The sequence below is a fragment of the Cnephaeus nilssonii genome (genome assembly GCF_951640355.1).
Source record: "Cnephaeus nilssonii genome assembly, chromosome: 2".
Classification (NCBI taxonomy): domain Eukaryota; kingdom Metazoa; phylum Chordata; class Mammalia; order Chiroptera; family Vespertilionidae; genus Cnephaeus; species Cnephaeus nilssonii.
The window spans coordinates 32717823-32733788 of NC_137073.1; the positions used below are offsets into that span (position 1 = coordinate 32717823).

The 15966-nt window shown below is 36.2% G+C and overlaps 1 protein-coding gene across 7 annotated transcripts in view; it reads right to left on the minus strand.

Annotated features, from left to right (window-relative positions):
* GTF2I (general transcription factor IIi) overlaps window positions 1-15966 on the minus strand; it is a 146249-nt gene that overhangs the window by 43904 nt on the left and 86379 nt on the right. For 4 of the 7 annotated variants that reach the window (XM_079786626.1, XM_079786625.1, XM_079786631.1 and 1 more), the window contains 3 exons: window positions 14701-14763; window positions 5735-5845; window positions 4558-4623 (listed from right to left, as the gene is read on the minus strand). In XM_079786626.1, the coding sequence (XP_079642752.1) occupies window positions 4558-4623; window positions 5735-5845; window positions 14701-14763 (240 nt within the window). The remainder of the gene's footprint in view (window positions 1-4557; window positions 4624-5734; window positions 5846-14700; window positions 14764-15966) is intronic. The other 3 variants (XM_079786629.1, XM_079786628.1, XM_079786630.1) reach the window with 1 other exon arrangement.

Sequence of the window (15966 nt, forward strand, 5' to 3'; positions counted from 1 at the left end):
TCTACAACTAGAAGGGAAGAGAAAAGCACACTGAGACTCAAATGAGGTGCAGAAGTAAAGGCAGAGAGGTACGGAGGCGCGCGCGGAAAGGGCTGGCAACTGAGTACGCGGCGGTCTTTTTCAATCCGCAGGGAGACACAAGCTCCCGACTGCTCTGAACTCCAGTTCTGGGAAAGACACTGGGGACCCAGACTCATACAGGGAGAAACTGGACTGTCTGGCTTCGGGCGGAACTCGAGGGCGCCTTTCTCTCAGAGGTGCTTGCAGTGATTACCAAGGGATACTGAGACCCAGGGACCTCTTAGGGCAGGGCTGACAGGAAGCCATTGCTGTTTGCTCCGCCCTGAGACTCCGCCCCACCCAAGTTGTGAGCAGAGGCTTTTGCATATGAATGGCATGGTCCTTTGAAATCTAAACTTACCTAACAAACTGCAGCTGAGTCAGAGAGACCTAGAACATCCAAAAGAAGGCCCAAGGCCCCATAGCAGCTTGCATTGCTTCACAGCTGGGCCTCATCCGGGCACCTCCAAAACCCAAACAAAGAAAAGGAATCTGCAGATCTCTCTGTAGCTCCTGCTGGGTGGCCTCAGGCAGAGGCCAAATTAGCACCTCCTCGCAGATCCAAGAGCCAGTGTACCCAGGCGTCAGAGTAGGACCATCCAGATTACAACCCCTCAGATCCATAAGGGACACACTCAGGGGGTAGACTCAGTGAGCACCAAAGCCCCACTGAAGCAAGTCTTGCCTCATAAGGGTGTCTCCACCACAGAAGTTCTCCCATTGTAGACACAGCTGATCTCCACAGCCAATTGGCCTGGAGGTCAATTCCTCCCAGTGATACCAACAACAATCAAGGCTTAAGTATAACAAGACTCTGCACACAGCCCACAAAGGGGTGCACCAAGAGTGTCCACCTCAGGTAACTGGGGAGGCTGAGCCACTGGGCCCTATAGGACACCTAGCACACAAAGCCACTCTATCAACCCAGGGAAGCAGCCAAAATGTGGAGACAAAGAAACAGGTCACAGATGAAAGAAATGGAGGAGAGCAAGCTAATGGATATAGAGTTCAAAACCACGGTTATAAAGTTTTTCAAAAATTTTCTAGAAAAGGCCGATAAATTTAGTGAGACCCTCAAGGATATGAAAAAGGACCTACTAGAAATTAAGCATACACTGACTGAAATAAAGAATAATATACAGAGATCCAACAGCAGACTAGAGGATCACAAGAATCAAGTCAAAGATTTGAAATACAAAGAAGCAAAAAACACCCAACCGGGAAAGAAAAAAGAATCCAAAAATATGAAGATAGTGTAAGAAGCCTCTGGGACAACTTCAAGCATACCAACATCAGAATTATGGGGGTGCCAGAATAAGAGAGAGAGAGCAAGATACTGAAAACCTATTTGAAGAAATAATGGCAGAAAACTTCCCCCACCTGGTGAAAGAAATAGACTTACAAGTCCAGGAAGTGCACAGAACCCCAAACAAAAGGAATCCAAAGAGGACCATACCAAGACACATCATAATTAAAATGCCAAGAGCAAAAGACAAAGAGAGTATATTAAAAGTAGCAAGAGAAAAACAGTTAATTACCTACAAGGGAGCACCCATACGATTGTCTTCTGATTTCTCAACAGAAACTATGCAGGCCAGACAGGAGTGGCAAGAAATATTCAAAGTGATGAATAGCAAGAACCTACAACCAAGATTACTCTACCCAGCAAAGCTATCATTCAGAATTGAAGGTCAGATAAAGAGCTTCACAGATAAGAAAAAGCTAAAGGAGTTCATCACCTCCAAACCAGTATTATATGAAATGCTGAAAGGTATTCTTTAAGAAGAGGAAGAAGAAGAAAAAGGTAAAGATAAAAATTATGAACAACAAATAGATATCAACAAGTGAATCTAAAAATCAAGTGAATTAAAAATCTGATGTACAGAATAAACTGGTGAATATAATAGAATCAGGGGCATAGAAAGGGAGTGGACTGACAATCCTCGGGGGGGAAAGGAGTGTGGGGGGTACGGGAAGATACTGGACAAAAATCATACACCTATGGATGAGGAAAGTGGGGGGGTAAGGGCATGGGGTGGGGTGGGAACTAGGTGGAGGGGAGCTATGGGGGGGGGAAGAGGAACAACTATAATAATCTGAACAATAAAAATTTAATTAAAAAAAAGAGAGATGGGACAGAAAAGAACAAGAAAGAAAATACTGTAAAATGTTCAAGGTTGTTGATCTTGAGTAATGAATATTTAGAGGGTCTTTGATTCTTTACTTTCTTTTTTGTTTGGAAATTTTCATGATAAAAAGGTATTAAGAATATCAGTTCTGTTCACCTATAACACAGGCAGATTTACACTTAATATTAAAATTTTCACAGGTAAGCCTTTTGTCACTAACTCAAGCAATGCCACATTTTCTATGACTACGGACACATATCAGACACATTCCATTATTCTTTCAAAGACTTCTATATATTTTAATACACATAGCACAGTTACCTAAAATGTTTTCTAAGTACGTTGAAAGAACAGCAGAGGTGCTAATGACACTGCCAACAATGTCCCAAAGCACAAGTGACTCCTATGGATTCCCTTCAACCTCTCCTCCCTCAGGAATTCCCATCCCAACAGCCCCACTTTATTTTGCTGGTACTTTATGTAAAAGTCTATTTGCTAAACATTAATATTTGTACTACAGTTTCAAGTAATAATGAGATAGATTTAACATCCTTTGTTGACATACATCTGAAAATCATGTCACATATAACAATGAAAATAGCTTCCCCTAAGGCAATCCCCATATGTTATGGTGCTTCCTGTGTAGAATATGTTATCCATTGTTGCTTTCAAGTGGACCAATTAAAATCACTGGCAAAAGGCTTTATTGAAAAATGGGATAACTACTAAAAAAACTTTTAAAAATGACTGAAAATATTAAGGAAAAGATATTTAATTCATTATTAAGTTTACTCTAACCCTAAATCTTCATTGACGGTTAAGTAATCATCTGTGATAAAGAGAGAAATTTTCATTTTAAGTTTATTAAAGTAAATAATGCCATTGGGACTTATCATTTAAAAACTTCTCTCTCTCTCTCTTTTTTAAAAATATATTTTATTGATTTTTTACAGAGAGGAAGAGAGAGGGATAGAGAGTTAGAAACATCGATGAGAGAGAAACATCGATCAGCTGCCTCCTGCACACCCCCTACTGGGGATGTGCCCGCAACCAAGGTACATGCCCTTGACCGGAATCGAACCTGGGACCCTTGAGTCCGCAGGCCGACGCTCTATCCACTGAGCCAAACCGGTTTCGGCTAAAAACTTCTCTTTGAAAAATTCAGTGATACAGGATAGTACCACAGAAATTAGATTGCCAAGTTAAAATTCAGCACATTATACAATTTCACAACTGACTGCAAAGAATCCTCCAAATGACAACAACAACAAAAAAACAACTCAGCAAAACATGATCTTTTAAAATAATTGTTGCACACAGCCAGTGTTGCTCAGTGGTTGAGTGTCAACCTATGAACCAGGAGGTCACAGTTCAATTTCTGGTCAGGGCACATGCCTGGGTTGCGGGCTTGATCCCCAGTTTGGGGCATGCAGGAGGCAGCCAATCAATGATTCTCTCTCATCATGGATGTTTCTCTCTCTCTCTCCCTCTCTCTTCCTCTCTGAAATAAATAAAAATATATTTAAGCCATAACCAGTTTGGCTCAGTGGATAAAGAGTCGGCCTGTGGACTCAAGGGTCCCAGATTCGATTCCGGTCAAGGGCATGTACCTTGGTTGTGGGCACATACCCAGTAGGGGGTGTGCAAGAGGCAGCTGATCAATGTTTCTCTCTCATTGATGTTTCTAACTCTCTATTCCTCATCCTTCCTCTCTGTAAAAAAATCAATAAAATATATTTAAATATATATATATATATATATATATATATTAAAACAAAACAAAATAATTGTTGCTATTTTTAGGTATTTAATATATACCATCAGATGATGACCAACTGCTTGTTTCTTTGACTATTATATAGAATAGGAAAATAATTTGTGATCTTAAACTCAATTACATATCAAGATAAGACAAAATAAGGACATCTAGATGAATAAGAGATTTAACACAACAGATTAAGAAAGACTATTATTTAAGAAAATAATCTTCAATTAAATTTCCAAGAACCAGGACTTTGCAACAAATACAGGGTAAGGCAAAAGTAGGTTTACAGTTATTTGTATAGAAAATAATACAATACTTAATAAATAATACAAGAATAAACCTTTTCACATACTCACAAATGTAAATCTACTTTTGCCCTACCCTGTATATAAATAATCCCCCAAATATACATGCTGAAAGTTTAAACAAGGATTCAAATATTTGGACAGATACTATCCAATGGTCTTTCCAGGGACAGATAAACAAGTAAGGCACAATTCACTAGTAGAGCTGGACTTGCTTGCTCATGTTAGAGGAACAGAAACTCCATTGTTAAAAAGCTTATAAACAAAATATTACAAGAAGTTTTGAGTTTAGACTTACCATATTTTCTTTCAAACAACTCTTCGACTTGTTTACGTAGATCAGTAATTCGAGCATTCCATTTCTCTGAAAATTGAAAGTTAAATCTCAATAATAAATCCCTGCTTGGGGGCACTAATGAGTTCTTAAGATAATCCAATATCTAATGATGTTTTTCTACATAATATATCCTAATTTTTAATAATCGATCTTCATCTATATAATTTTACTGCTTTCCTAATAACTTTTCCTATCTGAGAGTTCTTAGAATTGGTTCAATAGCAGATTATAGGGAATGTTTTAACCTTTTGCACTCGGATGTCGAGTGTGACTCGACACGGTTAGCATCAGTAGCAACTCTTTTTATACTCTTTGAATGTATCAATAATTTGAAATATAAAAAAATTCAAATAAATAAGTTTGTATGAAAAGAAACTCCAGTTTTTTATTCTACTGCCGCGCTTTGTAAAATCTGGGGTATTTAAAAAATTAAATCCCGAGTAGAATAAAGGAATAGAGAAAAAAGCAAGCGAGTGCAAAGGGTTAAAGTTTATTTTCAAAATATCATACCAAGTACATCTTTTTAGCCTAATATTTCTGAAAAATAGGAAAGCAGAAAAGACCAATATAATACAATACTACAAGATGGAGGCAAAAAAAGGGGAGGTCTCCAAGGTCATTCAGGAAACTCTGTCTAAATTGTATGGGAATGAGACTTTATGACAAGTTAAAATATTAACATGTTATCTTAAAAATGTACATAAGCTAAATGTTTTAACTATTCAGAATAGAGATCACAGCACAATTCACCACTAATATTTTATTTACTAGTAGTCCCTTCAAAAGGCTACATACATCATCCACTGGAGTTTGGTTATATTAGCTGCTGGCAGTTACACAGAACAAGAAAAATGAAGATATTAAAATCTATCTAAAAGAAGGTTTTAAAACTAAGAAAAATAATTGAATTACTAAGTCATTAATACTGATTTAAAGTCTACCTTTAGAAGATACAATGTCTCATGCTTTGGTAAACCCAAACTATGTTTAAACAATGTAGTTACTTCAAACTGCCTGTAGTTTTCCTCAGATTAGATTACAAAACAGTAATATACTTTTAAGAATGCTATAACTTTTATCACTAACAGAAAGAGTTCAGAATCAAAGAAAATAAGACTGTTTTTAACCAAGAACTTACCAAAGTTGAACTCTCGCACTTTCCGTTTTCCGGCGTTGGCAGGTTCGGTGGCTGGTGGCTGGGGTGGCTCGTTGCTCTTTGGTCTCTTGGTAGGTGGAGAATAATCATCATCTTGAAAAAGAAAACTGTCATCACTGGAGGAACAGACTAAATGATTGACAGCCACCACCTATTAAATCCTCAATAATCGAAAGATATGAGGGGACATTAAATAATTATTTTAGTATTGCCATTTTCAGCATATTTTTCCCAGTTACATTTGAAGTTTTCCTATTCTTTTGAGGTGTGCTCAAGTGCATATATCTCATTTTCCCTGTTGTCTTCATTTTTTTTACTTTGCTTCATTTGAACTGACATTATAAAATTCCCCTTCTCTCATAACTTCTCTGAGATAGCTGCTAGAATTATATTCAATTTATCTTTCAAGAAAAAGGCTTTTAATGGAGACAGCTAGATGGGGAGACAAAATACAGCTTGAGTGGAAAATATTTAAACTTTATATAAATTCAAGCATACATAAACAAGGGAGGTTGAGTAACTATACATAAAACAACTTAAACACAAAATTTAAAGAATTAAAGAAATAGGACTACATTAATTGTGAAACAAGTAATATTGATTTGGTCAATACAAAACCTATGTAAAAATGAGCAATCAGATATTTAAGCACAGAATATAGACTTTTCAAGACATTTGTAGTAAGAGTTAGCACTAATTTCCTCATGGGTATGTCTGTAACTCAACACTGCTATGATACCTTAATATAGCTAAAGCTAGACTTAAGGACATTTGGCTCAAATAAGAAGAGTTATCACTTCCATCGTGTAGTCTCTGAAAATGTCAAGTGGCACACTACTAAGATTTCTGCTCAAACACCATGTATAAATTATTGAAAATATAATTTTAAGATATCTGTACTTAAAAGATACCATCAAAATACAAGCTACCTTTTTAGATCAGTGTAAGTTTCATTCTCGTTTTATAGGTAAAGAAATAGGCTTTGAATGTTATGTGACTTAACCATGTCACATCATTAGATAGTGCACCTGAGATTAGAATATGAGCAAAACTTTTTCTGATAAACTATCAAACAGATAACATGAAATCCAAAATACAATGTTGCCTGAGAGCAATAGATACTAATCAAGGAAATAACCTGACTAATGCCTAAAATACTTGTATCTCAATGCTATCATTGCATCAGAGTAACGACATTGTTGCCCTGGAGCCCTGACTTTGGGTTCTTCCTATAATGCCAACAGATACTCTGTGAACCTGTAATTATTTACTGACTATTCTAACCAATAGAAGAAAAAGGTACCAATGTCACCAATACCAGATAAGGTGTTATGACCCATCTATGTGCTAGGAAAGACAAAGATGCTAATTTCAGGAAAACATCATATAGACAACTTATGACACTATAAAAATTTTCATGTGTTGTCCAGCTGGCGTGGCTCAGTGGTTGAGTGCCAACCTATGAACCAGGAGGTCATGGTTTGATTCCTGGTCAGGGCACATGCCTGGGTTGTGGGCTTGATCCCCAGTGGGGGACATGTAGGAGGCAGCCGATCAATGATTCTCTCTCATCATCGATGTTTCTCTCTCCCTCTTCCTTCCTCTCTAAAATCAATAAAGATATATTTTAAAAATAAAACGTTTGGGCCCTAGCAGGTTTGGCTCAGTGGATAGAGCACTGACCTGCAGACTGTAGGGTCCCTGGTTCAGTTCCAGTCAAGGGCACATGCCCCGGTTGCAGGCTAGATCCCTAGTAGAGGGTGTGCAGGAGGCAGCCGATCAATGATCCTCTCTCATTAATGTTTCTATCTTTCTTTCCCTCCCTCTCCCTTCCTCTCTGAAATCAATAAAAATATTTATAAATAAATAAATAATCAAGCAAATAAATAAAACATTTGGCCTTCAATTCTGAAAACATGATGAGAAAAATAAACCCTCTTTTCCATTGTCCAGATTTTTAGAAGCTTAAGAGTATTTATATGCTAGTTTCCAAAGATAAAATGAAATATACGTTTCACCTATGAATATTATCAAAGTATTTTAAACATTCAATATTAATATTTCTGCCCAAACATTAAGCAATGATATTTAAAAGGAAAGTATTTTCCCTATAGGATAATGTCATCTAAAATATCTATAGATCATCACTTAAACAGGTTATTAATTGAATTACATAAAATGAAAGCTGAAAGAGTATAAAATAAAAATATAGCTGTAGAATGGTAATTAAGAATTGTAGTTAGCCGAAACCGGTTTGGCTCAGTGGATAGAGCGTCGGCCTGCAGACTGAAGGGTCCCAGGTTCGATTCCGGTCAGGGGCATGTACCTTGGTTGCGGGCACGTCCCCAGTGGGGGGTGTGCAGGAGGCAGCTGATAGATGTTTCTAACTCTCTATCCCTCTCCCTTTCTCTCTGTAAAAAATCAATAAAATATATATATAAAAAAAAGAATTGTAGTTATCAATCTCAATTATAATCTAAACTGTTTAAAATTGAGGCCAAGATGAAAGACCAAGAGTGCTTTTCTTTAGTATCAATACCACACTTCTTCAGTCTATTTTACAAGAGAAAGAATTTAAAAGTACAAATATATTTACAAAAGTAACCTCAGTGATCATAAACAGGAAAAAGGCAAACCTGGGAGAATATTTAACAAGACAACATAATATTTATAATCTTTAATAAAGATTAAAATATGAAAAAGTGATAAGTAATGAAGTTCAATCTACTAAATGTGAACAAATACAAAGAGATGAATTTAATTATTTGTGCTGATAAAATATCATGCCACACATCAAATGAAACATGGAATTAAGACATAATAGCAATGAACTTAGCCACACCTTCCATTTTTCTCCATTTTACTGCTAAAAAACAACTATAATTGATGTTGAGAAAGCAGAAAATGTGTTTATTGACCTCAAAATCAAAATTATTTCTCTGTATCAGAGAATATCAAATAAAGCTCCAAGAGTTATTTCTAATAATTGGGTCCAGCAATGGTACTGTTTTCTAAATAAGTGGTGTTTTAACATTATAAACAACCACTTTTATGTAAAAAGACACTTTCAGGATGCTTCAAAATTAAGCCCAAACTACTTATAGCATCAAAATTAAAAGCTTATAAAATAAGTTGCAAAATATTTAATATGCAAAAGCTGTTATTCAGGACTATATAAGTTATTCTACCAGTACTAATACAAGTGACTCCACACCTCAAAAAATGGCAGCAACAATCCCTAATTCAACATTTGTATTTAGAAATAAATCTGTTTTTATTTTATTTTATTATTTTAAAAAATATATATATTTTATTGACTTTTTACAGAGAGGAAGGGAGAGGGATAGAAAGCTAGAAACATCGATGAGAGAGAAACATCGACCAGCTGCCTCCTGCACGCCCCCTACCAGGGATGTGCCCGCAACCAATGTACATGCCCTTGACTGGAATCGAACCTGGGACCTTTCAGTCCGAAGACCGATGCTCTATCCACAGAGCCAAACCGGTTTCGGCAATCTGTTTTCTTTTAGCATCATATTTACAAATACGCTAATCAATAAAACAGACTTCAGAGCTAAATTTTGTTACTGCAATCTTATTGGTGAGTGCATTAATAGGATATAAAACATTTTCTGATACTCTTATTTTCAATATAATCAAATTGGTAATGTTTTATCAGATATTCTGACAATTATTCCAAGTAAACAAAAAATAAATTAAAATCAACCATCCACTGTATTTGCTTTAAAATTACTCAAAGCTATTAGTTTCTCTACACATTTCAAATTAATCTAGGTCATAACTCCTCTAACACAAAATCTTCAAATGGGCCAGTTGGCTTGGCTGGTTGAGTGTCATCCTATACACCAAGAAGTTAGCGGTTTGGGTTGATTCTCAGTCAGGTCACATGCCCGGGTTGTGGGCTTGAGCCCCAGCAGGAGATGTGCAGGAGGCACCAGATGGATGTTTCTCTCTCTCTCTCTCTCTCTCTCTCTCTCTCTCTCTCTCTCTCTCTCTCTCTCTCCCTCCCTCCCTCCCTCCCTCCCTCCATCTCCCTCCTCTTTCTCTAAATTCAATAAAAAATATATTTTGAAAAAATCTTCAAATGCTAAGCTACTCTACTACAGATTCTATGAACTGTCCAGTTACATTTATAAGATAAGCACAATTAATTAAACGACAAACAGCAAAGCTTATTGGCTCTATCTTTAGAACATACTCAGAATTCAACTCGTTATGTCCACTGCCACCGGCCTCCTCTAAAGCACCATGTTATCTGCCCTAGACAACTGTAATAGCCTTGTGAGCTGGATTTCTTGCTGCCATTAGGCTCTCCTCTCAGACTTTTGCAAGATAGCAGCCTTGCTTCTCCAAGGTAAAAGACAGAACCTGTCGCTCCTTTGTTCAAAACCCTCCAATGGTCCTTGCCTACCTTGCTCACTTCTAAATCTCTGCCACCCAGTACAGTCCCTCCCCAGTACTACAAATTGCTGGCTATTTGCAGAATGATTAAATGAACACTTGATCTCTAGCTGGTTTGGCTCAGTGGATAGTCTGCAGACTGAAGGATCCCAAGTTTGATTCCGGTCAAGGGTACATGCCCGGGTTGCAGGCTCCATCCCCAGTAGGGGGCGTGCAGGAGGCAGCCAATCAATGATTCTCTCTCATCATTGATGTTTCTATCTCTCTCTCCCTCTCCCTTCCTCTCTAAAATCAATAAAAATATATTAAAAATAATAAATGAACATTTGAATAGCATAATTTTTAATTATATGAAAGAGTCAAATATTTACCAAGGTCTTAACATGAATTTCACACAAAGGATACCACCAGAAGATGACAGGTAAACAACCACTGAACCTCTAAAACAGAAATGACCCAAATTGCAGTCCATGTATCATATGTGGTAATGTGAACCAACTATATGCAATATTTTGTTGAAATATTTATGCATATTTTTCCATGTATATAAAAAAGAAGTAAAATTTAAAATGCCAAATACAGTTTCACTTTGGGAGATGCAAAATTAATTTTTAAATGAATCCATTTAAAATCAATTGAAAGAAAAAACTTTAAGTAATGGACAGGGTAAGGTTCGGCCACAGCAGAATGAACATATGTGAATGACTCAGATTTGGGAAACAATGCCCTAAGAGAACTGCATGATTCGGAAACCTCTTTTAAAGCAGAAGACTTCCCATTACTAGCTTGCCCATGATAGCTAGACCTCAAACAAGTGTGAGGTAAGGTTTTCTCTGCATGCATCAAAGATTTGACAGCAACTTGAATTTACCCTACTATATAGTCATGATGTTTATGAAATTTAAGCTTGCACAGTGGTATTATTCCAAGGACTATTTCTCAAAGCTAAGTCGCACAAGTTATAAATGTGAACCACTGATTTAGGTACAAGTGGACCACCACAAATGGAAGAGCACACCTCCGGCAATGGGTAAGGAATATTATCCTGCAGAGATAATGCATCTGCTCAATGCCATAACTCAACATCATTTCAAATAAAGATATCAGAGTTCAAGTACTGGGAAAATCTGACAAACTTACATGATGATCAAGTTCTTTTTTTTATCTTTTCTACAAACTATTTGAAAAATGCAGAAAGATACAACAGGAGAAAATAAAAGTCAGCCACGGGCATGCAGGATTATCTTCATTTATCTTCTTCCAGTATTTTTCTGAACAAAACGAACATCATTCTCTCTATACACTTTTCATTTTAAACTTGCCTTGTTCATGAAGGGCAGGAGTTTTCCTCCAATTAAACAAATGACAATAGGCGTCTTTTTCTGGACCACTTATATATTTTTTAAAATCACACTTTCAGTGCCTGTATATTTTTTCTATTATAAGGATATACTAAAAGTTAGTTCTCTAACTATAAATATTTAATGAGTTTCTACCATTTTGTAATAATCTTTCCAGAAAAACAACAATTTTTATCAAATAGATGTGCATGTTCTCATTTGACCTTCCTTGTTAATATATCGGACTTAACTGTATCCTCTTTAATGTATGGATAAAAAAACAATTAGCAATTTAATTGAGGCTGATTATAGTTCACAAACATATACACTGAGTGGCCAGATTATTATGACCACCCCATCAGTACTTCATTGACACTTCCAAAAATACTGAACATTGAAAACTTCCTAAGCAAATACTCTCAAGGTTTTATTATTATTATTTGCATAACTAATTCACTTCATTGTACTGATGGGGTGGTCATAATAATCTGGCCACTCAGTGTATGCCATAGAAAATGCTACTCTGTAAAGTAATTACTTATACAGACCTGTATTTCACTGTTCTTCTGAACATATAGCCACCTATATAGCAAAATTATATTACTTGTTGATACATTTGGATGATAAAGATCTTTATAGTATGTTTTAATTAAAAAAAAAAAAAGACATTACTCCCTCCAAAGTCTTAAAATTGAAAGAATTGCTATATTTCAGGTTCATGAGCCATTTTGTAATTATCATTAACATCTCTTTAAAGGTCTTATTCTATAAAAATATATATTTACTTTCTAAACAAGTTTAATACAGTCTTCATCTCCTCTTAAGATTTGATAAAAATAACCTAGTTATTTTCCTATTTAAAGTTTTGTCCTAATAAATTTAAATAGTAATCTATTTTTTTCTATCTGTATAGAAGGAACAAAATTCTCAGTATTTATAATATTTATAAACTCTTAAGATTTTCTTCTTTGATAGTTAATGAGGTTTATAACTAAAAACACACACAATTAAATTCAATCATTTAATGCTAAACTAGAAACAATTCAAAATTGTTTTTAGATTAGTAAAATTATATTAATGATAAAAGAAATACATATTTATTATTTTGAGACATGAAAGATGAGAAAAATTCTGTTATGTGAAAGCTACCAATCAACTTATATTTTAGAAGCAATGAAGACACACATTTTGAATAGTTAGTTGTAAGTAGCCAAACACCATAACCAAGTGACAGCAGGAGAAGACAGATTGTTAAAGAGAGAGAAATAAAACCAAGGAAGGTTATGCAGCATTAAAAAAAAAAAAAAAAAAAAGATGATGTACCAAGATGTATTATGGAAAAAAACCAAACCTACGAAAAATGTGATATATGTGTATTTTAAATGTTCATTATAATGTTGCACATCATTTTTATAAAACTATATGTATGTATATACACACACTCATATACATGTGTATACATACATCAAATTATTTTTAGATTAATACACAAAGTGAGTACAGGGACTTTAGAGCAAGGCAGGTGTAAATATAACTTAATATAGTTTAAATTGTTGTATTGTTACAATATTTTTCCTTAAGAAAAACTTACTTTGAGGGGAAAAATTTATAGAGTAGTGCAAGACAATTTAAAAGGGAAAAAATCAATATGCACTTAATAATTATGAAATACTAGAGGCCCAGTGCACAAAATTTGTGCACGGGGTGGGGGAGGGGTCCCCTCAGCCCGGCATGCATATCCAATCCAGGACCCCTCAGGAGATGTCCGACTGCCTCTCGCAATCTGGGACCGCTGGCTCCTAACCGTTCGCCTGCCTGCCTTATCGCCCCTAACCACCTCTGCCTGCCTGCCTGATCGCCCGTAACTGCTCCCCTGCTGGCCTGATTGCCCCTAACTGCTTCTGCTTTGCCCCAAACCCGGGACCCAGGATTCCCTCCTCCAGCCGGTCACAGGCACCCGGGACCTGGGCTTCCCTCCCTCTGGCTGGCTATAGACACCCAGGACCCAGGCCAGCTTCGCCTGGGCTGGCTGCAGCCGCAGGGGACTGTGGGTGGGCAGTTTTGCCCGAGCTGCGGGCACTAACGCCCAGGGACCATGGGGCATGCGGCCGCAGGCATAGGCGCAGCCGCTGGTGCCCGGGACCGCGGGGTGGGCAGCTTGTCCCTCTCCCAGGCCGTAGCCTGGCTGGTCCCCATTCCTCTCTGGCGAACTCATTTGTGCCTGGCTGGTCCCCATTCCTCTCTCTCCAGTGTTGAGTGTCTGAGCTGTTAAGTCGTGATGGTGTGAGGACCATTTGCATATTAGCTCTTTATTATGTAGGACAGTGATGGGCAACCTTTTGAGCTTGGTATGTCAAACTTCGCCAAAAAACTGAGCATAACTCGGGAAGTGTGTCACTTTGAGGAAAAAACATTATTTCGCAAATGTTTCATCCTCAGGAGCAGCAAATGTTTCATCCTTGGCATGCGGCCGCCTCAGCGGCCGCGTGTCATCAGAAATGGCTACGCATGTCAGTGCTGACACACGTGTCATAGGTTCGCCATCACTGATATAGGATGATACTGTTAATTATTCTATTAGCTGAATTTTTAAATAATTCAGGACAAACTGGCTCATCTGCATTCATGCATTATGAAGAAGAAAAAACTAGGTTTAAAGCAACCTGAGCTAAAGAGATTAGTTTAGACTATATTGTAGCTACTGATTCAAAAAGTTTTTAAGAACAGGCTATATGTTAGCCTCTAATAGTATTTTAGGGGGAAAAATCACTTTAAAAACTGACTGAACTATCAACACTCTCTTCCTCCACTTTACTCAAGTAAATATCAGTGTTTACTGATATTAGATCCGGCTATCACAGACTGATTAACAGATTACAGAATCTGGTTTCATGTATATCTAGTCTGGTCATAGCTTTCATTTTTTATTCTCAATTCCCAATGATAGGAAGTAAGTCTGGTCCACTGCTCATTTTCATGGCTTACTTTTCTTGTCTAAAACTCCCAAAGCACTGGGTGCACTGTTGGGAAGTGGGCTGCTTTGGTCACACATACACATATATGCTTCAATTTTTATCACAAGATTCCTTTAAGAATGAATGAAATGCACACTTGGAAATGTGAATGAGACAAGTGTTTTTATGACCAGAAGTAAACTTTTGGAATCAAGGCTTTTCAATAACTAACCTTCAATAGTCACCTCAACTTCAGGGTCCTCACTTGTTTCTGAAGGGACATGTTGAGTAGAATCTTGAAAAAAATAAAATTCTAAAATGACATTCATTATAAAGCACTTTCTATATGTTCCAACATTTTATTGATCGGATACTCCAAAAGCAGCCTACTATAAAATTTTACTGGCATTTTAATTCATCTCATATTTATTAAGATATATGATCCCTTTAATTATAAACAGGGATAAAAAATAGAAAAATTCTGGAAAACTATTACATAATACCAGGTTAACTACATTAATGGACTCAAAAAAACTTGCATTTTTAGGAGGAAGACTATAATGAAGTCAGTTATTTTCCTGATGTAACTAGAAAATGCTAGAATAAAAACAAAGGCTTAAAAAAACAACAACTATTTCTCCTCTGCTTTCAGAAATCTGAGTGGTTTATATTTTAAAATAAAACCACAATTTTTCGCAGTGGGGCCCTTCAGACCAAGAAAATGACTATACAAAATGCATTTAGGACTATATCCCCTAATTTTATATGCAAGATACTTTTTAAAATAAAGTATTTTATTAATATTTGTTGTTACTGCACAAAACAAATATATGTACATCAGAATGTTAGTGCTAGAAGCTAGAAAGTATTTTTATCAACTCTCTTTGATTTTGCAAAGGTTGAGAGATTAACTGATTTGCCAAAGATTATGTTTATTGGTTAGTAAAAGAATAAAGACCAGAACCCAGGTTTGATTCAACTCTATTAACATTGCAATACAATAAAAATCTCCTCAAAAATAAAGTATTTGAAAAGCCTAGTATCTAATAACAGAATTGTAAATTGTGTGAAGTAATTCATACTGCCCGATGAACCCTGCCCATGTATCTTATATATAGGTATTTCGTGGTAAATACTACCTATTCAAAATAGAAGATTTTGTTACAGAGAAAACACATAATTACCTTCATACAGTAAGACATAAAAAAATAATTCATGCACACTATCTTCTATAAATAGATCTTTTGAAAAAACCCCACTAAAATCTGTTTAAAATGAGCATCTTAATATTTTTGCAAGAAATGTATTCCATTTAGAAATCCTAATTCTAAAATTGAATTTAGAAAGATTAGCTAACATTTCAGAGACCTTAAGAACTCCCTCCACTCAGACAGGGTAAAATATCAGAGTGATAATTTTTAAAAATTAAATGAAAAAGCAAATATATGGAGTAAAAAGTTACAAAATATAATCAATTTTTATCCAGAAAATAAAGTAC